Source organism: Coturnix japonica, chromosome 7 (genome assembly GCF_001577835.2).
Source record: "Coturnix japonica isolate 7356 chromosome 7, Coturnix japonica 2.1, whole genome shotgun sequence".
In the NCBI taxonomy this organism is placed as follows: domain Eukaryota; kingdom Metazoa; phylum Chordata; class Aves; order Galliformes; family Phasianidae; genus Coturnix; species Coturnix japonica.
The window spans coordinates 17547590-17570132 of NC_029522.1; the positions used below are offsets into that span (position 1 = coordinate 17547590).

At 36.6% G+C, this 22543-nt stretch overlaps 2 protein-coding genes across 5 annotated transcripts in view; both read left to right on the forward strand.

The window, feature by feature from the left end:
- LOC107316752 (sodium channel protein type 1 subunit alpha) overlaps positions 1-3419 on the forward strand; it is a 76949-nt gene extending 73530 nt beyond the window's left edge. Inside the window, exon 28 of the mRNA XM_015868609.2 lies at positions 127-3419. Within this exon, the coding sequence (XP_015724095.1) occupies positions 127-1295 (1169 nt within the window). The 3' untranslated portion in view covers positions 1296-3419. The remainder of the gene's footprint in view (positions 1-126) is intronic.
- Positions 3420-3917: 498 nt separating this feature from the next.
- TTC21B (tetratricopeptide repeat domain 21B) overlaps positions 3918-22543 on the forward strand; it is a 29440-nt gene continuing 10814 nt past the window's right edge. For 3 of the 4 annotated variants that reach the window (XR_004307994.1, XR_001556556.1, XM_015868599.2), the window contains exons 1-19: positions 4673-4708; positions 4826-4955; positions 5123-5233; positions 6193-6359; positions 7158-7280; positions 8662-8819; positions 9550-9634; positions 10059-10157; positions 10795-10987; positions 12886-12983; positions 13414-13614; positions 15182-15311; positions 15751-15908; positions 17110-17334; positions 18053-18291; positions 18585-18657; positions 19362-19472; positions 20234-20372; positions 21984-22090. Coding sequence is in view for 2 of the 4 variants with exons in the window: in XM_015868599.2 (XP_015724085.1) it covers positions 4688-4708; positions 4826-4955; positions 5123-5233; positions 6193-6359; positions 7158-7280; positions 8662-8819; positions 9550-9634; positions 10059-10157; positions 10795-10987; positions 12886-12983; positions 13414-13614; positions 15182-15311; positions 15751-15908; positions 17110-17334; positions 18053-18291; positions 18585-18657; positions 19362-19472; positions 20234-20372; positions 21984-22090 (2568 nt within the window). In the remaining 2 variants the exon portion in view is untranslated. Of the gene's footprint in view, positions 4207-4672; positions 4709-4825; positions 4956-5122; positions 5234-6192; positions 6360-7157; positions 7281-8661; positions 8820-9549; positions 9635-10058; positions 10158-10794; positions 10988-12885; positions 12984-13413; positions 13615-15181; positions 15312-15750; positions 15909-17109; positions 17335-18052; positions 18292-18584; positions 18658-19361; positions 19473-20233; positions 20373-21983; positions 22091-22543 lie in introns of those variants that run through there. The other variant, XM_032445898.1, reaches the window with a different exon arrangement.

Consider the following 22543-nt stretch of genomic DNA (forward strand, 5'->3'; position numbering starts at 1 on the left):
AAGTGTAATCTACAGAATATCTTTAATTGCTGTATAGAACATCATTTTTAAAACTGTTTTTGTAAATTATCACTATAATGTGGAGAGTGTGGTAATATATCCCTTTTATTTTTCCTCCAATTTTAGGTATGTTCTTAGCTGAGATGATTGAGAAGTATTTTGTGTCCCCTACTTTGTTCCGAGTCATCCGACTTGCCAGAATAGGTCGCATCCTGCGTCTCATTAAAGGCGCAAAGGGAATCCGCACTCTGCTTTTTGCTCTGATGATGTCTCTTCCTGCTTTGTTCAACATTGGCCTGCTGCTCTTCTTGATCATGTTTATCTATGCGATATTTGGCATGTCCAACTTTGCCTATGTTAAGAGGGAAGCTGGGATTGATGACATGTTCAACTTTGAAACATTTGGCAACAGCATGATCTGCCTATTTCAAATTACCACATCTGCTGGCTGGGATGGTTTGCTAGCCCCAATTCTTAACAGCGGGGAGCCGGACTGTGACCCTCATAAAGATCATCCAGGGAGCTCTGTTAAAGGTGACTGTGGCAACCCTTCAGTTGGGATTTTCTTCTTTGTCAGCTACATCATCATATCCTTTCTGGTGGTGGTGAACATGTACATTGCTGTCATCCTGGAGAACTTCAGTGTTGCAACTGAAGAAAGTGCTGAGCCCTTGAGTGAGGATGACTTTGAGATGTTCTATGAAGTCTGGGAGAAGTTTGATCCAGATGCAACACAATTCATGGAATTTGAGAAATTGTCTGATTTTGCAGCAGCTCTTGAGCCTCCTCTTCACCTTCCCAAACCAAACAAGGTCCAGCTGATTGCAATGGATCTGCCCATGGTAAGCGGTGACAGAATTCACTGCCTTGACATCTTGTTTGCTTTCACAAAGCGTGTGTTAGGGGAAAGTGGGGAGATGGATGCTCTCAGAATACAAATGGAAGATCGTTTTATGGCATCAAACCCTTCTAAAGCTTCCTATGAACCAATTACAACAACGTTAAAAAGAAAACAAGAAGAAGTATCTGCTGTCATTATTCAACGTGCTTTTAGACGCCACCTTTTAAAACGAACAGTAAAACAAGCCTCCTTTATCTATAACAAAAACAAAACTGAAGGAGGGGCAGGTTTGGGCATTAAAGATGAAATCCTTATGGACAAGTTAAATGAAAACTCATTTACAGAGAAGACTGATATAACTGCATCAACGGCAGTTTGTCCACCTTCTTATGATCGTGTAACAAGGGCAGTCAGAGAAAAGCATGAAAAGGAAGACAAAGATGTTCAAAAATAAAAATAAATAGCAAGCAAAATCATCTATGTGCAAAGTAGTTCATAGCCTGCAAAGGTCATGTGTTTGTGTCAACAGGACTCCTGCTGGAGGTCTATGCCAAACTGACAATTTTTACAAACATACTATACATTAAAGGTCAGTGCCTATTAAAAGACAGCGACCCCGAGTCAGTAACTGTGACTGTGACATGGGGAAACAACCTTGACAGGATTTAACTGTTCTCACTACCAGCTGACACTGCTGAAGAGGAGAGAAAAACTGGCTACTCAGGCTGTAGGGACCAGCTAAGGGGTGCAAACCAAGTTCTAGTTGTGTGTTTAGCGTAAAACAATACAGTAACTGTATCCACTGTTTGCATTTCAACTGCCACATACGTCATATTTTTACAAATCTGTGTTGGTGGATTCATCTTTTTTTTTCATATGTTGTTTATTATATGCGACTATTTTTGTAAATGGGTTTTCTGTTGGGAAAGGGGGTGAAGCACTACTTTACAGGTATAAGAGCCAGGTGTTCTACTATGCGACTAATATACACACGGAAATGATTTGCATGAAGGCATGCTGCACTTATAGACCACGCATGAAAATAACATTAAGCCACAAAGAACAACTGATTTTAGCTCAGTGTTTCTGGAAAGGAATAATAAATTCTGAGGTGTCTAATTAATGTATTCATGTTGTATCGCGTCTGAACCAGTCCTGGTATGCCTGTAAAGTCCCCTGTAACTCACAAGAACAGTAAGAACAGTTATTTATTTATTTATTTAGCACAGACCATTAAGTTTCAGAAAGTACCCATTTCTTTCTGGGTCTGGAGTCACAGATTCTGTCTTTGTCAAATGTCCTTCTGCATAAAAACACTAAATGAACCTGCCCAAACTGCCAAATTGATCAGAAAGAGCCTGCAATAATGTTGTTCTGCTTTATCCTGCAGTATTGTTTAGCCATCTTCAGCTCTTGGTAAGGTTGATGTTGTATGTTAATGAAAAGCCCTCTGCTATGTAAATAGTAATTTTTAACCTGTGGTGCATGTTTGAGCAAACAAATAATGACCTGAGCACATTTATTGCATCAAATATGTACCACAATAAGTGTAGTTTGCAAGCTTTCAAGAGCTAAGATGAAATATTCTGTACCATTATAGATAGTTTGGATGCTACCAGTGCATGTTTATATTGCCTATGCTGCTGTTCCTTTGACTGTCCAGGATTCGTAAAAATGGGAAGTCATACATCAAAGCTAAATGAAGTAAACTATTCAACAAGACCTCCTTCCTTCATACCATTAAGCAATACTTTGCAGCTACTTAGGAGCTTGTTTGATTTACATTTTTGAATTTTCAGTGAGAAGCATATAGTATATATCCAGACTGTACAGACATTGAAAACTAATACACCTGTTGAAAATAATGTTAGAATTTTGTAAGCAAATATAAATAATGTAAAAATCATTTTATTTTCTTTTCCAGCATTATGTACATACAACAAGAACTGAATTTTATCTTCAGGTTGACTCCACACCATTTCTTTTTACTTTCTGTCCACAGCACTTTTTCACAGAAGTACTTCAGAGGACATGATATGACTAAGAGAACAGATAGCTGTAGGTCTTATTTTTTACTATATTTGCAAACATGTCAGATCTTTATGCAAAGTAAGTTCATAATTTGCTTATAAGTCTCTAGTTCTTTGGTTCCTTGGTTTTGTTTTGTTTTTTTGAAGTTGGAAAACGGTGTAAAATGATAACTGAATGTCTAAGCAGTGCCTGCATAACAGATTTTCAGATACACTCTTCCTTTAGCAGAATCCTTAGTGTTTTTTGTTTTTTTTTCCTCATATTTACACACTTTTTAAAAGAATTCTTCATACTGCAGTTCTAAGTGTTATCATGGGTCCACGATATTTTTTTCACCAAGAAAAAGTAGCAGAACTGTGTAATCAAACACATCAGGACATTTTATGTTTCTTACACAGGAAAATTAAATATAGATTACTTTTATTAAAATTATTGGCAAATACTATATTAGTGAACTGCATGCAGGAAAATGCTACTATTACCCTAACTGAAGCTAAATAACATTATTAATGTGCCGAAATAATAAAGATTACGTTTTTTTATTGTATGCTCCTTTTGTCGTTATTATCTGACATTAATGGAACGCTTTATAAACTTTCTAATTAATGCATGTCAAATACTGAGCATGATGATTCTGTGTTTCTACAGTACTGCAGAGTAACTCCATGAGCCACTTCCTGCATTGGAGTCCTCAACAGACAAATATTACAGCTGTCCTGAGTGTGTCCTAGGAGGTTCACAGGTAGTAAACTGAATGTTATTTAATATTCTACCTGCAGGTATTAAAACTTTGCTTTTCTCGAGGAGGTAACTTTTAAGACAGATGAGAACTGTCACTATTTCAGTGTATAGGTAATAGGAAAACAATAATAATTGTTTCTCCTACCTATTTCAGGTTTTCAATGTCAAAGAAGCTGAAATGTTGCTTCAATACAGGTAGAGTACCTTGACATTTTTTAGGATATTTCTTTGAAGGATCAGCCTGAAAGAGGAAAAAAATTATTCTTGCATAATACTTCCTTAGCAACATAGGACTTAATGAGAACTGAGCAATGGGGTAGAGCCCTGTGTGATAGATTCCGCTCAGAAAATCAGCTTCACCTACTAATGCAGTGCAACATTGCATTAGTCATAATTACTCCATGTGTTGCTGCAGGCTTGGGGCAGAGTGGATGGAGAGCTGTGCAAAGGGGAACAGTCTGGGGGCAGCGGTTGAAACTGTTCAGTTGGGGGAGGAGGAGGCTCAGCTTCTCCATCTCTGCAACTGCCCGAAAGGAGGTTGTAGAAGGGTGGGGGTCAGCCTCTCCTCACAAGTAACAGCGGCTGGATAAGAGGTAAAATCCGTAATTTGCACTAAGGGGGAGTTTAAGGTTGGATATTAGGAGAAATTCCTTTCAGAAAGAGCGGTGAGGTATTGGAACGGGCGGTGTTCAAGAATGAGATGTGGCACTGAGGGATGTGGTCAGTGGGCGCCTCCAGGGGGCAGGATGGAGGACGCTGCGCCTGCAGGACCGCGGCTGGCACAGCCACCAGGACGGCACTGCGCGCACCGACACCCCGCGGGCCCTGACGCGCCTCGGGAAGAGCCGAGCCGGGCACGGCACAGCACAGCACGGCACGGCACAGCGGCCATTACAACCACCCACTAGGGTTCGTTCCAGCCAATGGGTCCCTCCCCTGAGCATCCGGCGGTTTTCCTTCCTGTGTCTCTCCCTCCTCCTTTCTCTTGGAGCCAATGGCAGCGTGCCGCTGGGCTCATCCCCGCCCCTTCCGGCGGCCTCCTCCTAGAGGGGTTGGTTAGCAACGGTTTGTGCGATGGACGCCGCGGTCCAACAGGTGTGTGCGGTACAACAGGCGCGGGGGGGAGCGGGGTGTCCGCCTCGGGCAGTGCCACACGGGGCCGGCCGCGGGCGAAGCGTTTGCGTGAGCGAACCGGGTTCGACTGTCTCGCAGGCGCTGCTCAACTACTACTGCCAGGAATGCTACTTCCACCACGTCCGGGCTGCGGCGGAGGAGGCTCTGGGCCGGCTGGGCAGCGACCCGGTGTTCAGCTTCTACCGGGCGTACGGCACGCTGCGCACAGGTAATGCACAGCGCCGAGCATCGGGACTTGGGTGCTACACGGCTTATGTGTAAAAAGAGTTGGGAAAAACACAGAAGGGAAAAAATGAGTCAGGAGTTTTTGATGCTGAGCTTCTTTGTCCCCTTTGCAGAGGATTTTGCAGCTTATTTCACTCTTGTTATCACTAGGTGATGTCCAAGAGGGTATTAGACAACTCGAATCCATTAAGAACAAACAGGAGGTGTCGCTTTGTGCAATGATGGCGCTGATCTATGCTCACAAAAAGAGCCCTAATCCAGGTATGCTCATTAAAACAGGAATGGTTTATATTTTTAACAGCCATATGTTAAAACTTGGGAGTTATAGATAAATTCTACCTAACGAAGATGATCAGGGGGCTGGAGCACCTCCCCTATGAGGACAGGCTGAGGGAGTTGGGTTTGTTCAGTCTGGAGAAGAGAAGGTTGCGGGGTGACCTCATTGCAGCCTTTCAATACCTGAAGGGAACTTACTCCCAGGAGGGGAGTAAACTCTTGGAAAGGGCTGATAATAGCAGGACACGGGGAAATGGTTTTAAGTTAAAAGAGGGAAGATTTAGGATGTCCCGTCCTTGGAGGTGTTCAAGACCAGGTTGGACGAGGCCCTGGGCAATCTGATCTAGTAAAGGTGTATGTTTGGTGGCCCTGCCAGGCAGGGGGATTGGAACTACATAATCCTTGAGGTCCCTTCCAACCTGGGTCATTCTGTGATTCTGTGAACTTTAAAATATAACTCAGCTTTGCTTTTAACATAATATCCAGTACTTGGAAATTTATCAGGTTTGTAAATAAAAATACCAAAATGTAAAGCTGTGAAGAGTTAAGTCTAAAGCTTTAAACGCTACAAAGCTGGTTTACCCACCATGGTGAAAAATATTTTATGGATAAAGAAATTAAAATTAGTTTGCTTTCGATTCTGTCTGGTATCAGTCCTGAGCAAAACCACATGTTTACTAAGAAGTCACGACAGCCCGGCCATTCGTGTATTTCATGTCACCCTGGTGAATGTGAGATGATTGAGTGAAACAGCTCTGATTAATGACTCTGCTGTATTTCTGTCTCCGTGGATTACTGTTTCAAGATAGTAAATTTATCACTAATTTCAGTACTTTCTCATCACTATGCCTTTTTCAGAGTCAGACGTTTGATTTTAACAGTTCTTCCTAAAGGCCTGGAAATTAATGTGGGTGAAATAAAATATTTAATGTTTGTCTTTTCAGATCGGGATGCTATTCTAGAGCTGGATACAAAACTGAAGGAGCAACGTAGGACAGCAGGGAAGCAGGCTCTCTACTTTGCTGGCTTACTTTTGTGGCATCTTGGTCGTGAAGACAAAGCCCGTGAATACGTTGATAGGGTGATCAAAGTTTCTAATGGTGATAAAGAGGTAGCCTTTGTCTTTCTATGTAAAGTAGTAAGAGGACTGTGTATGCTATGAAGCTAGGCTTACTACACTGATGGTATTCAGATGTTCCTTTAGTGAATTTTGGTGTTCTGAAGTATTAGAACACATAGTTGCTTTTGATAATTCCTAGTGAGGCTTTTTTTGAACATATTCATTGTCAGTTAGTAAATCAAAATTCTGCATTGGTCAGTGGAGATAAGTTATAAATTATGCCAGTTTTGTTCTTACTGGGAGTTGTTATCACGATCAGTATCAAAGCAACAATAAAAAATTGATGGTCCCAGTAGAGGATGTGCCACCTACTCTGAATCTACGGATTCAGAAACCCAAAGGGTTGGAGCAGATTCAGCAGTTGTTAAAGGCAGGTTTTGCTGAACGTAATGTAATGTAAAGTTTGTGTAACTGTTGTATGTAGCAACGTGATCTGCATTTACAGAGACACTGACAAGTTAGTGTTTTAAGAATCTTTAATCTAAGCCTGCTTAGTTTAATCTAGTTTAGCTTCATTGTTGCTTTTAATCCTTTAAGTTATTTAATCTTTTAATTATTTGATTAATTTGAGTGTGAATTAATTTATGAGTGAATTACTAATATTTTGAGTTGTGTTCTGGTTATGATTTCAATTACATATTTTAAATTGTTAAAGAGAGATGAAAATAGTATGTTTTTAATTAAGTCTTACTTTATAGTACAGTTCTTTCCATTTGTTATTCTGCGTAGCAAACTTCTTTCTAATGAACTGGCTATTAAGAACACCCATGAATACAAGTGTTTTTGCAGGGATTGGTTCTGAAAGCATGGCTTGATCTCACTTGTGGGAAAGAAACTCACCTTAGAAAGGCTGTGAAGTACCTTGATGAAGCATTGCAGGAAGGGAATGATGTTTTTGCTCTCCTTGGTAAAGTAGGTTTACTTTGATTTTTAACACTTTCTAAATGTGTTATCCCAACTTTTTGTTAATGATTAGAGCTTGTTCATGATTACATGGTGTGCAAGGAGTACAGCTACACCTCACTCATACTCTTTTTGTTCAGTTTTACTAGATAATTTTTTTAAAGGACTTTAGCAGATTTTAGCTGATTAAGTGTGAGTCACTTACACAATTATTTGAGGAATATAAAAGTTACCAAACAATTTGAATTCTTGAACAATAAAAATAGTTGACATTTGTATTTCCTGTGGTAAACAGCCTCTCAATAGGTGCCAGTGTAAAAAAAAATAAAAAAATAAAAAAAAAAGGATGGCTGCAGATGAAGTACAGTCAGTCTGAATGTCTACTGACAGTATGATTTTTAGTATGTGCACACAAAAAGAACTTAGAATTCATCTATTTGTATGTAAGAAATGAGGTTTTGTACCACCTGAAAACATGCAGGTCAGTGGAGTTTTTCACAGAAGACACTTGTTCACATTATAGAATTTCTATGTGCTGTAGCAAAAAATAAATAAATGTAGCAGTTAAAACACTGCAACTGCAGTGTTTTTGTGTTATTCTAGTTGTCATTATTTGATTACAAGCGCTTGTTTTGTATGTGGAATACAGAAGACCAAAGCTCATAACAGTGCCCAAAGTATTTCAGTACACACGAGCACGTGGTTGTATGTATTTGATTACCAGTACGTTTGAAATTGTAATTGCAATCATACTTTAGACAGATGATTGTCTTGCTGTTACTTGAGAAACCCCTGTAACTTTTGCACCATGGCTTTCAAAACTATTAAATCAAATGGCATGCACACAATCACCTGGAATACAGTTAAGTAAATTTTAAGCTTCTAAGTAAAGTTGAGGACTTGAGCCCTAGACTGATTTCTGCTCCGTGGAACTCATCTTAAACTGTGGTACTACTTCTGATGCAGTCTTGTATATGGAGTGCTGCGCACAGTTCTTAAATACTGTGAAGTGTGGCAACAGCGATGACCTATGGGGACTGAAGAGTTTTGAATAAATTGTGTGATGTGTTGGTTATGTTCAATATCCTGAAATGTTGAAGTGGTTTATACAAAAGTTGTCAAAAGGCAGTAAAACACTGTTACTCTTCAACTACATCTCCGTAGCTTTTTTTCTTGTCAATGCTGTGCTGAAGTTAAGCTTGAAATAGAGATACTTACCCTAGACAGTATTTTACACCTCATCTTTTCACGTTTCCTTTGTATGATAATTCTAGCTGATGCTGAAGTAAAACTCATGCTGAAAAATGTTTTCTGTATGGAGGAAGATTCTGTGTGTTCCAACTTCTGTGAGTGCACAGGTGTTTGATGCCTTTTTTCTTCCTTCCATTAGGCACAATATTTTGAGATCCGTCAGAATTATTCAGGAGCTCTGGAAATGGTGAACCAGATAATTGCAAACTTCCCAAACTTTATTCCTGCTTTCATAAAGAAAATGAAGCTACAACTGGCCTTGCAGGACTGGGAACAGGCAGTTGAAACAGCACATAGGTTGAGTATGAAATAACGCTTTGCTGATTGTGCTCTTTATATGTTTAGAGTGTAAGATTATTTTGGAAAAAAAAAAGTTAAAACAGTTTTAAATAAAGTATATTAAACAAAATTAACTTCTATAAGAGCCTAGCATTGCAATTCTGTGAGTGTACTACATCAGTACATGAACTCATTCTGCCTGGAGGAGTCTCTGTTGAGGTAGGCCTGAGGTGACAGAACCTGTGATTTCATATGAGATCTATGATGTAAAGTGATGGTGTGATATGACATGTCAGCAATCTATAAGATTGTTTCCCTTGTACCGTGATTAATTTATTTATTTAAATTATTTTTGGTATTTTTGTAAAGGAATTTTAGCTGGAAAGAAAAGTTTTAAGGTGATGGTAGCAAAATGGGAGAAGTTCTATGAAAACTTTCTTGTAGCTTCATGTATGGTAATGTTATGCTTAAACTAGCTCAACTTAGGAGCCTGAAGTAATAATTTATCAAATACCAGGGAGATCAAATGAGGAGGAGCCTTAAATCCGTATTTGAGTTGTATCATACGAGGTGACTAAAATAGTGTAATGATAAACAATATACTAAAAACATTTTGTTTTTAATGCTGTGATAGTCTTACCAAAGCTCTGAAAATGAAGTGAATTATAATTATTTTCACTGAAAATGACTGTGAATTAAAAAAAAATCTGATTAGGCTTCTTTAAATGCATGTTTTGTTTGGTTTTAGACTATTGCAGAAAGATGCTCTCAATATAGAGGCCACAAGAATGGAGGCCCTGCATTTTTTGTGCAGGGAAGGAAATGTGCGTGAGGTGAGTCTTGTTGGTTGCAAGCAGTTGAGCACAATACAACCTTTGTTAGGGGTTAGATACCATGTTCACAATATGCTTTCTATCTTCCTCCTCATATACTCTGTCTGTATTGTACTGGAACCCCAGCAAGATGTGCAGATCTTGCTTGATGGGACCCTTCCATCAGCTCAGATTCAGCTCAAGTTACTCACTTTTTGTAGAATATTTAGGGGGATATAAAATGATCTATTTTATTCTCCGTTTACCAATCAACGTATTTTTCTAGAAAGTCCATTTTTGTAGAAAATCACTGTAACTTCTATCTCTGAACATCTTTGAGTATGAATTTCAAAATACTGTTATGCAGTAAAATGTTTTCAGTGAAAATTATTTAGTGATCCTCATCTGTTAATTCTTTCAATTCTATAATTGATTCTTCTCTAAGGCTTCGGCAAGACTCAGTGACCTACTTAAAGCATTGGACAGGTCGGAGCCACGTAATTCACAGCTCTTCTATAAAATGGCTTTAGCTTTCAGTAGAACAGTAAGTTTTCATTCTTTTCCTTAAAGAACAGACAAATAACCACATATTGTTTGATTTATTTTACATTTGTACCAGAAAATGTTTTAATGAATGCTTTCCAAAAGATTTAAATAAGTTCACTTGTATGGCCTTTGGTAACTCAGTTTTTTAAAGTTTTGCATTCATTTGCATTGTGAGCTCAAATACTTGAGCAATGTCATTCCAAAATTGTTTTTGTTGCTTGCTTTTTAAATGAGAAACAGGTTTTCAATGAAGATTTACTCATATATCTCATAGAACGTTTAATGGGATAAAGATTTGTTAAGCTTCATCATACAGCTTTGAAGTGGAAAGCTTCTTTAATCCTTATCAGAACCCTTTTTAGAAGGCATTCAAAGCAGCTATCAACTGCTTGGAATTTTCTTTTATATGGTATTTTGTATTTGTTTGAACCCCAGCACGCATTACTGTTTGAATCCTTATTGAATTACTGCAGGTTAGTCTTACATGAGGTTATGGTGTTTTGTTGTTTTTTTTTCAACTGTTGCAGTAAAATTGAATGTGCAGACTCTAAAGTCTGAAGTAACTTTATCTTTTTCTAACTGAATTTGGAGGAATAAAAATGAATTCAAACTTTAAGATTATTTTTACCTTTTAGTGTGGCCGGAACCAACTCATCCTTCAACATACACAAACGTTAGTTCAAAGAGCATTTAATTTGGATTCTGACAATGCAGAATTTGCTACAGAGCTTGGCTACCAAATGATTTTACAAGGGAAAGTGAAAGAAGCTTTAAAATGGTATAAGACTGCCATGGAACTTGATGGAACAAGTGTTTCTGCCTTAACTGGTAAGGTCTTAAACTTGCTTTTTATTTTTTTTTATTGCTTTTAAGATGGGTGATGCTTTGCTTATCAAATTTTCCTACTACTGCTACTATAAGTAACAAGAACTATTACTGAATAGCACGTGGTTCTGGTTTTGTGAAATTATTTTGTTAACTAACCTTACTAGGGCTGTTTTTCCTTTTCTTCCAATTTTTGGCTCCGTTGTTCTGTGACGTTACTATTTTGTGCAATATTATGTTCTTGGCTTTCAGCAGAATAGTGCATACAGCATTTAAAATGCAGACATGAGGTAACTTATTTTTTTATTTCTTTTACCAGTGTAATGCATTTGGTGCACTGATTTATTTTAATCACGGTGCAAATCTATATAGCAGATTTGCAGAGGCACATAATTGCAAAATACATGGTACTGAAGTGGTGTTGCTCCTTAGAGAGTATTAGATCTTGCCATAAGGCAGGGATTAGCATCACTGAGAGTAGTTATTCATACAGGAGGAGAATGAAAATATTTTAGTTTCCTGTCTTTTTCCCCATGTACTGCCTGATTCATGGGGAAAAAAGCCCACCAAAACATTGGCTATCCACTGTTAGCCTCTTGTTGAAACGTCTCTGTGTGGCTGTGTGTGTGCGTTAGTGAAACAAGCACAAATGAAGGGAGGGAGCAAATCAGTGATTATTGCTTATTTGACTATGGTAGAAGGTGGTTGCTTTATCAAATGTGTTGGTCTGAGTTTCATTTGCTGTCAATACTGATATGGTTATTTTGTTATCCTTGAAAACCATCAATTACCGTACTTGTCTGTAGTAACTCAGGTTTACTGTCACACATCAGTGCCTCTGTTTAAACTAGAACCAGATTTTTTTGTTTAATGTGTTCTTCTGCCTGGCTGGGTGTGCACAGACTTGGCTAAAGCAAAGTGGTCTTTCTTTACCTCATCTCCTCCAGATATTTGTTGTCTGCCATGGACAACCCTGCTGTTCTTCATGTGACTCATGTATGCAGATGAAGCATTGTGTTTCCTCCAGACCTCTCCTTGCCTGGGCTGCATCCAAAACACACTTTTTAAAAAATTTTTATTTATTTTAACATACACCACCACTGAAGTCATGTTTTAATTGCAGTTTTCTCTGTTGTCTGAATACCTATTTTTTTTTATTTTACACTGTTGGGAACGTATATTATCATTTCAGTATGTTAATAAAGTGCCTGCATTTGCCAAAGCTAGAGAGTTCTCATGCTCTACAGAAATACAAAATTCAAGGGCAGGTGGTGGAACAAACTGTTTTCTGTGTCTGCAGTGAAGACTGAAGTGCATGCTTTTCAGTTAATTTAGACATGTACGAAATATAATCAGGCAAGACTTCTGATAATTACAGCAGTTTAAGCATTGGAAGATCTTTGGGAGGGAAATATCTATTTTAGATAAAGTGAAGATCTCAAGGAAGTGAATAATAAACATGGCATATGTGCTTCAGTCTTTGCATTTTTATCTGTAGCACTGCTTTCTATTCTGAAAACTCAGTATGAAAAAATCTGCTTTGTGTGTAGTCTGGGGTGTTCTTTTGCTACTTTAACTTGCTTGTTGGATTTGGAAGTGAAGATTTGTTGTACTTTGACTTGTGTTAGTCTAGAACCAAATGAACATTTACTGTGCTCAGCTTCGTAGTATTAGGATTTGGATATTTTCACAAGTGACTTTTTGGCATTGCTTATATTATGTGTTTTCTATCTCAAGCATTTCTAAGTATATGAAATCTGCATTACCATAGATCATGATCTATCTTTTTCTTCTTTTACCACAGTTTTATTAAGAGGCTGAAGAGAGAAGAATTCTAGGGAACAATTCACATCTTTGACTAAGAAGATAAATCTGAAATAAAATCTTTTGATATGTTACAGGAATTATTCGTTGTCAGATAATACAAGAGCAGTTAGAAGATGCAGAACAGCAGTTGGAGTTTCTTAATGAAATCCAAGAGTCCATTGGAAAATCAGCGGTAGGAGGCTTCTTTGTGTATTAAAATACTTTGTTTACTATCTGCATAATGGTCTAATATCTACTTCCACATTTCAGTCACTCAAGTGGAACATTCTGAATTTCAGTTTTCACTCCCCATCAACTTATTCATAACTTAGGAACAGTGTGTGTCTCTCAGGATAAGTCTAAATGTTAGGAAGGGAAGGGTGTTAATTTTTGCAGGATTATTTGATTGGCAGATCATAGAGCTGCTCCCACAAATTAAAAGAATGTGCTGACAAAGGAATGCAGTGATCATTGGTGCTGTTTGCAGTAAACATACTTCAGGTGTTGCAGTATCTCTACACAAAAAAAAAGAAATGACTAACACTAATGATTAAGTAATTTTGTATAAATAACAGGTGAATGTATCTGGAATATTTAAAACGTGCTATTTCTTCTTGCTGTAGGAATTATCTTTCTTGCGTGCAGTCCTTGCAATGAAAAAGCATAAGAGACAAGAAGTAGTGTCTGCCTTGCTGAATGATGTTCTGGATATCCACTTCTCAACTATGCACCGTTTTCCTCTTGGTGTGGAGTATTTTGAAAAACTGAATCCTGATTTCTTGCTAGAAATTATTAAGGAATATCTTCATTTTTGCCCAGTACAGGTAAGCAGCTGTATATTGCATCTCGCTGAAAACAAACTCTTGGAACTTTTTCTTGAAATCAGGCAATCATGAAGTAAAAGCTTAGAAAACTTTTCCCCTTGAAATTTGAATTTCTATGAGGTAAAATTGCTTTTTAAGATATTACACAACCATTTAATCAAAATAACTGTGTAAATACTTCTCTTGCAAAGTCAGCAGGCACTGTAATATCTGAGGAAACTTAGGATGTTAATTTCATGGCCTGCATCTGTATTTCTACAGATTATTTTTTATTTTTTAGAACCTCTTGTGATCAAGTAACTAAGAACACAGTGACTGTAACTATCTTAATGAGGAACTTGGTTATTCACACTGTAATTATTCTGGTACTGAAATATTGTCAGCTGGTCTTGTTTGTTCTAGTCTTGGTGCAAAGATACATAGGACTTACACATTCAGTGGGGACCTGACATCCCTAGAGTTGAAGTAAAGCTTTTAAAGTACCTATAAAGAGTGTCTTCTTTATAGAGATTATTCCTCTGAACTAGTGAGGAGTGATCTTTATTCTGTTTCTAGCAGATTCCTAGTCAAATTGTAGAACCTTTCCATAAATATTTCTTCATGTAAAACTATGAAATCCAGTCAGCAAAATAACATTAGAACACTTACTGCTAATTCATCCCACTGTCTTTGAGATGATATGGCTTGAAAGTCTAGAACAATGTGACAGCTCTATGTGATTTTGTACATAGATGGAGATTAAAGTGTCATTCTGTGAAGCAGTGTCTGAAGGTTTCCTTAGGGTTCATAATGGCAATGGTAGTTTTGTTATTTGGAATGAAAACTGAATTGTTGTCTCCATAGAGGAATGTGAAAAATGATACCTTTCCTGAACTTTCATTATACCTTTATTACAAAAAAGAGATTGTAGCTTCCTGAGGGCGCGCATCCTAAGAGGATATTAGGGGTGAACAGAGGCATCTTTATGTTGTCTTTTGCTTGTTATACAATGTTAACTTCTTCATGGGATGCAAACTGCTCATAATAAAGAGCAACTAAAATGTGATACAGTAGAGCGAGCAGTTGATGTGAAAGACTGGATAGAAGTGGTTATTTTCAGGCCGCTGCTTTCAGTTTGGTGATAACTATGAGGGTAAGTTCTGTGGAATGGAAAAAGCAAAGAGGAGACAGGACCAGGAACTTTTCCTTCCAGCTTTGGCTCTCTTGAAGTTCTTATTACCATTTTGTTGGATCAGTTGGCATGGTAATTATGAACGTGCCGCCAAATGTTCATGGACAGCTCTTTAATTACATCAGGTCTGGGTCTGTTTTTCCTGGAATTCATAGTACACTTTTGTGTCCCTCCCTGCTGATACCAAGAAGTTGCATTTTAGATGTAAAATGTACTCTTATATTTCTTTACAGCAACAACCTTTATCTCTTCAGCTTCACTGTTGTCGTGAGAGTTTAAAGTGAAAATCAGACTTGAAATGGAATTCAAGTATTTTGCTTGTTTGTTTTGTTGGATTTAATTCTGTTGATTTGTTGTTCTTTGTTTTTTGTTAATTTTGTTTTGGTTTATTCCTAGCTTGCAAGTCCTGGGCAGTCTCCTTCACCACTTCTCAAGCAGTATGCTTCTGTTCTTGAAACTGTGGTAAAAACTGTGCCAGGTCTTCAACAAGCTGTTTTTTTAAATGCAAAGGTGAAATATTTATCAGGTAATACTTGTATGAAGGGTTAGTTGTCTACCTCTCTAGTTTCTCTGCTTTTGCTCTTCAATTGTAAAGTATTTCTTCTCCACTGTGTTACGCTAAATAGCTAAGTGAAGAATACCTGCACTACTTCTGTCATTTATGCGAGCATGTTTTAGTTCTGTGGGCACATTAATGTGATATTACATCTATTGCTTTCCAAAAGAGATCAGTTATTAAATGATTTGGAGACGGGACAATAGGAAGAAGTCTTAACTTTGATTTCTGTTCAGAGCTGCAATAAATAAATTAAAAATATGGTCATCCTTCATGCATGACTTTGTTCATTGAATGCTAATAGTTATTAAAAAATAAATCATCAAGTTAGTAAATAATGAATGAATGTTTTGTTTAACTCATGTTTCTTATCACCTACTTTTTCACTTTGTCTTTTTTGACTTCCTAGGGGATATTGAAGCAGCCCATACTAATCTTCGTTACTGTCTGGAAAGGGGTCCTTCTTATGCAGATGCACACTTACTTATGGCTCAGGTCTATTTGGCTCAGAACAATACTAAACTGTGTTCTCAATCCCTGGAACTCTGCCTGAGCTACAGTTTTGAGGTGAGTTGGTCAAAACTATCAAACCACTTTGTTCAGTCAATCTAAGTTTTTTTGTATGTTTTTTAATATAGTGGTCTTTAAAATGAGATTTTTGACTCTTCCACTACAAGCTCTATAACTAAATGCTAGTGTGAATGTGGTATCTGAATATTTATCAAATAAATAACTAATTTTTCTTAACGAAATCCTTATTGCAAATACTGAAATTGTCTTAAAATACAAAAGAAGGAATAGCTTTCCCTCCAATCCTTACATAAGTACTAAAAGCAACTAAAACAAACTGGTACAAACAGAATTGTTGATTGCAGATGAACTTTGCGATTGACTTTTAAAGGTCAACATAGGAGAACTTGAAGAGTGATCCAGTGTCCTTGTATTCTTACACAGATACACAGTTACAGATGAAGATAACAAAGGTGCATAAGGAGTTCAGAAATGAAAATTCATGTTGTTTTAGCACTATAAATTTTACGAGTTTGAAGATTTGCTGACTTGCTCTATTTGTTTACTGTTTATTTTCTGATTAACACTGATGGGGGTACATGGTACAGCATTCCTTAGGCCTGAGTTGTGCTAAGTCTCTTGGCAGCGCATGGCTGAGTAGTGGGACAAGCTAGCACTTCCTTGCAAGTGTTCTCTCCTTTTGGTTCCTTATTCCAAATGATGCAAAAAAGCATAAGGCTAACAAAGTAATCAGGAAATACCAAGGTGCGTGCAACTTTATACGTAACTGCATTTCCCTTATTTAGATCTCCTTTTCCCATTAGGTCTGTTTTGAGAAGGTGTGGAAATGGCAGACAAGAATTAAGCTACAAAATTATTCTATACTATTTTTAATTGTAGCCTAATGAAGCAAATGTATTTTAATGCGAGAGATGCTGAAAATCAATCCATTCTAGTTTAAAATAATTCTGTCTCAAAGTTGATATAATGAAATAGGGAAGTTTTTTATTATGAAACAAACTAATTACTATTTTCTGCAGATACCCTGAAAACTAATATTTACATTATTGAAACTTGAATTGGATAAATTTAGATGTTAATGGAAACTGAGGTCAATGCTGGGGAAAAAGAGAGTCTGTCAGGGAGATGGAATACTGTGCATGAGGGGAGATCTGGAAATTCCTTCTTTTTCTTTATATGTGTGTGTAATTAATTATATACATATACTTACATAAATACATATATCTTTTTCCTTTAGGTGAGAGAACATCCAGTTTATCACTTAATTAAAGCTCAAACCCAGAAGAAGATGGGTGAATTATCAGAAGCTATTAAGACCTTACAGATGGCAAGAAATTTGCCTGGAATGAGAAAACATACAGCTTCCTCAAAGACAAAAGGAAAAAGAATTGAAATTGATACAAGTGATCGTGTGGCTGTCTTTCTAGAATTAGTAGACGCTCATTGTTTGAATGGAGAACCGGTAAGATCACAAACATACCCAGAAACAATTTCTTCCATCCATTAACTGAGTTGTCTAATCCTCATTAGCTTAGAATGTAAAACCATCTATTTCTCTGCCAACAAGATATGCCTCCTGGCATTTTGAGGCTGTGATATTTGACTTGACATCTGATGTGTGAAACCTTGCAAGAAAAAAATATGTATTTGCATGTGCTACACTGACTGAAAATTGTTACACAAGACTTGAATTTTGCAGAGCATATACTCTTATATACTGTTGATGTTCACTGTCAGGCATGTAGGTTAATATTTTGTTGAAACAATCCTACTAGAAATCTTTTTTGACTGTGTCCTTACTTTTATGTGTTAGTATCCTTACTCTCAACTGAATCTTAATATGCCTTAGGATACTGCATCTGCCTAAGGATATAATGTACACACAGCACTGTAGTTGGAAGGCCGGAGGTCATCCCTTTCTAAATGGGACTGGTTAGAGAATGATGTTGTCCGGTTCATTTTTTTTATCATTTTCTTGCGTATATGCAACATAAGTGAAGAGAAAAATAATGTTTTAAATGTTTCAGCAAAAGAAATGAATACATTGGCTTGGTTTTGCTGCTTTTTTTGTTTTGCTTTATTTTTGTATTATGATCTCAGACATACATTTGCGTATGATGACTTCATTTTTGTCTGTTCAACATCAAAACCTGTGTTAATTCTGTTGGTTTTATTTGCAGCATGAGGCTGCTGTAGTACTACAAGATGCCATTGATGAATTTTCTGGAACTCCTGAGGAACTGAGGGTCATGATTGCAAATGCAGATCTGGCAATTGCTCAAGGAGATGTTGAACAAGCCTTGACTGTGCTCCGAAATATTACACCTGAACAGCCTTACTTTGTAGAAGCTAAGCTGAAGATGGCAGACATCTATCTTCAGTGCAGGAGAGATAAGCAGTTGTATGCTGCTTGCTACAGGTAAAAGTGTGCATTGTGTATGTGTTCTATTTTCCAAGATGAGAAATGGCAGCATCTTGAGCTTCTTTGTTCTCTTTTTGCTAAAACATGTCAGAAAATATAGCGATACAATGAGCTCAAGTGTTCTAACATTTAAAACAGTAATTGGAATTCTTACTTTGGAAAGATTTCAGATAATGTATTTTAAGAAATAAAGATTAATATCACTAGAGGATAATGTTATCACACCCTACTTGTTTAGATACCGATATTGATGTGTTAATAATGAACACGGTTCTGTCCTTTGCTTCCAGAGACCTAGCAGAAAAACTGCCAAGTGCTCATACGTTTCTTCTTCTTGGTGATGCATATTTGAATATTCAAGAGGTAGGTTTTTGCTAGAAATGAGTAAGTGACTGAATCATTGCTTTTCTTTGGCAAGTTGAGAGAAGGTAGCATAAGGACTCTTAGCGGTAGGTAGTTGAGAAACAAAGTTCTTATGAATGTTAAAAACTGAAATAACTAACTATGAATGTAGCTGTTCTAAATTCAGATTAAAAGCTGTTGAAAGTACCTTCTCATAATTCTGGGAGAGAAACTGAAGGAGACCATTTCCTCTTGAAGAACGTCAGACAAAAATTTGAAAAGAAAGAAATCAGTCTATGTTAAGAGTACTTTTTAAACTTGAAACAATTGAAATTATGTTCCAATACTGAAAGTTTTATTTAAAAATCATAAACTATTGGACTTCAATATATATGCTAGAAAGTCTTTGATTACTTGATGGACTGGAAATGTTGCTCAGTATTTGTAGAAGATGTGTTGTATTGCGTGAATGTAGAAATTTGAAAAACACACCCTTAAATTCATATTACTGGAAGACTTGATCAGGTTAGAATATGAAAATTAGATAAATAGTTTGGGGAGCTGTAGGTGATTTACAGTGGTCTTCCCTTTAATGAAGAAGTGCAAAGCAAAATATAATTTCTCTGTGTGCTTTTACCTACTCTTGGAATACTACCAGCTTTTTATTTTCCACACATTTGTTGTCTTAATCCTTGACTTCTGTGTTTTATCTTTCACCGTTGAAGCCTGATGAAGCCATAGAAGTCTACGAGCAGGCTTTGAAGAAAAATCCAAAAAATCCAGCTTTAGCAACTAAAATTGGAAAAGCCTTAATCAAAACACATAACTATTCAAAGGTATTCTATAATTACTTGGTTTGTTTCATAACTGAGTAGAAGTATTTAATTTTATAGCTGTAAAGTAAATGTACTATGTAACATGCGATTGGCCAAAGTCACAGTTGCATATTGGTGGATATAAACCTGATGAATTGTAGTTCTGTTGACTTAAAGTTGATACGTGTTTGAACCTGCACTGAAAGTCATCATTCAGTGCTTGCCCTTTAATACAGTTGTGATACCTCTCACATCCGTAGCACTGCACAACAGAATGATAATGAAGGCTTTAGCTTCTCCATATTAGAGAAAAAGAAGAAAATATTTGGGGAAAAATTGAGTTCTTTCATATTTTTAAATTTCACAGGATGTTTTGCCATCATGTTTTTCAGATAGATTTTAGAGAAAATCTTTCTCCTATTGTACAGTAAAACAGAAATTTATAATTCAAATCTGACTGTAATTACACAGCTTTAGTAGCTAATGAAAAAGTAATTTAATTGACAGCAAGTCAGCTGAAGATGGTAGGTGCTAACATGGTTAACTTCCATAGTCACCAAAATGCGGCACTGGTTATTCTGTTTCTTTAATTTGGCTCTGAATCTTGGGAAGTCCAGAACTGCAATTAAGTGACATCCTATTAATACAGTAATTACTAGAAAATAAGTTGGTTGCAGAAGGAGTGAAGAAGAGAAAGGTCTAAGCAGGATGCCATTAAAAACTGAAGTAGTATAGCTTTCTGTAATTTTTCTTTAATAACCAGATTTCTGTGTTTCTTTTAGGCAATCAGTTACTATGAGGCTGCCTTGAAAAGTGGTCAGCAGAATTTCCTTTGCTATGACTTGGCTGAACTTTTAATGAAACTAAAGCAGTATGAAAAGGCAGTAGTAGTACTTCAGCAAGCTCTAGATCACGAGTATGGTATGACTGCCATTAATTTACAGCATAATGTGTAGTTACTACTGTTACACTTATTTGTGTTTTCTCTCTGGCTGTAGGCAATAGTGAAGATCAATATCAGCTTTTTTTTTAACTATGTAACACAGGGAACTACAAAGTGATAGATGAAAAATACTCAGAAATAAACTTGAGTTTTACAAAAATACTTGCCAGGATTTTTACACATGAAACATCACATCAAGTAAATGCAACTTCAGACCTTTATATAGGCAAGTTTTTTGCTCTTTTTTGCTAGCAGAAATTCTGATATGGTCCATATAGGTGTGACTAATTCCTGCTCCTAAGAGAATAGTTCTTTAAGTGGAAGATACTGCCAGGTATCCTTCACTGCAAAGTAACCAAACCAGTTGCAGATCACTTTCTGTGTTTTAGGAATGTGTAGTCACAAAGTTAACTCCTTTTGTTTTAGGATGTGCATGGAAGTGTCGATCCTCTATTTAACTTTATTCTCTTAAAAAATAATAATAAAACAACATCAGTTTATCATTTTGTTACTGACTTAAACATTTAAGGATCCAGCTAACTTGATAATCTTACTCAAGAGAGCTTAATCTTCTAGTGCAGAAAGATTAAATTAACTTTAAGTTGCCCCATGTACGTAAAAATATTTACTTCTGTCTTACAGTGAGACAACAACTGTGGGTTTTTTTTAATATCTTTGATATACATACTCCACAAGAAAAAAAACCAATAGTATGTCATCAGCTAATTAATTCTTTTTCCATTAGGCAAAGTATTGAGTAGATCAGTATCTCTGTTTAGAAATGCTAGAATATGCTTCCTAAGATGTCAAAGAGAAATGAAATGTAGGGAGTGTTATGGAGGGAGCAGTCTTATGTAAGGACTAGAACAAGTTGCCAGCTGACTTAAAACAGTGTTTCACAATTAAAACGCTTTGAAGACAATTCAATATATTTATATGAAAACATAAACACTTTTTTTTTTTATAGTATGTAACTGTGCTCAAGACACCAATTTCACAAGAGATTAAAATGAATACAAACAGGAGAACTTGTACTGTGTAAATGCTACCTTACACATGCGTATTTTTAACCATTATTAGAATTAGCATGCTGCTTTTTCAACAGATACTAAAGCATTTAGTTAAAATAACAACTTGTATTCATGTCCATGTTACTCATTCTAGCAAAAGAAAGCTACTTTGAAATCTGACTGGAAATTTCACAAAGCAATCTTGTGCTTTTTTTGGTTGGGTGACACTAAATCAGTTTGGATGTTTTTCATTGCCTTTAAACAGGTTTTTTGTAACAAATAGAAAGAATGGCTGTTTTTGGTTTCCATCTTAAGTTACTCATATATTTCTGAAAATGCAAATGGAAAGGCTGGTAATTTTTATTCTTTTCACAACTCATCTTTGCCTTAAATCTCACTCTGTATATTATGTTTACTCCTTCCATTGCCTGCTAACTCTGCACATAAAATCAAATCACATTCCTGAATAAAATCAAGCTGTGAACTTCTCATTAAGCTGTTTCCTGGAATACATGGAGAATTTTGACTTCCCAGGATCAATTCTTAAAAGACTCATGTTTGTTTATCTATTTCTTATAGTTAATGAATTGTCTTCTCTGATGGAAGATGGACGGTACCACGTTCTATTAGCGAAGATTTACAGCAAAATGGAGAAGATTGATGAAGCTATCACTTCATTACAGCAGGTAAAGGGAAGACAAAATGCAACCTTGTGGAAGCTTGCAACATCTTCATTTTTATTCCTTTTATTTCAGCTTGAGCCAATGGAGGGAGTCCTTTATTTGGGAATTAAATAAAATTCAACTTTAAATCAAAGAAAATTGAGCAAGTTCAATCAGAATTGGGCATGGCTATTTCCATAGCTGTTCCTTTTGTTCTCCTGGGGCATCTGCCTTTAACAGAGTTCTCTAGTTCCATGGTTCTATCTTTTCTTAATCACTCCCTAAATGAAGAAGTAAAATGTGGTAGTTGTTTGCATACTGTCTGAATTTTCTATACTTAATAAAGGAGTTAAGTACTTAGACTTTGAGTTTTAGCTTTTGAAGTTTTGTTTGTATGCTTAATTTTAGCCTATTTAAAGTCTTCAATGTACAAACCTTACAGTATTAGATGGACATAAGAGAAGCATGTTGGAATCC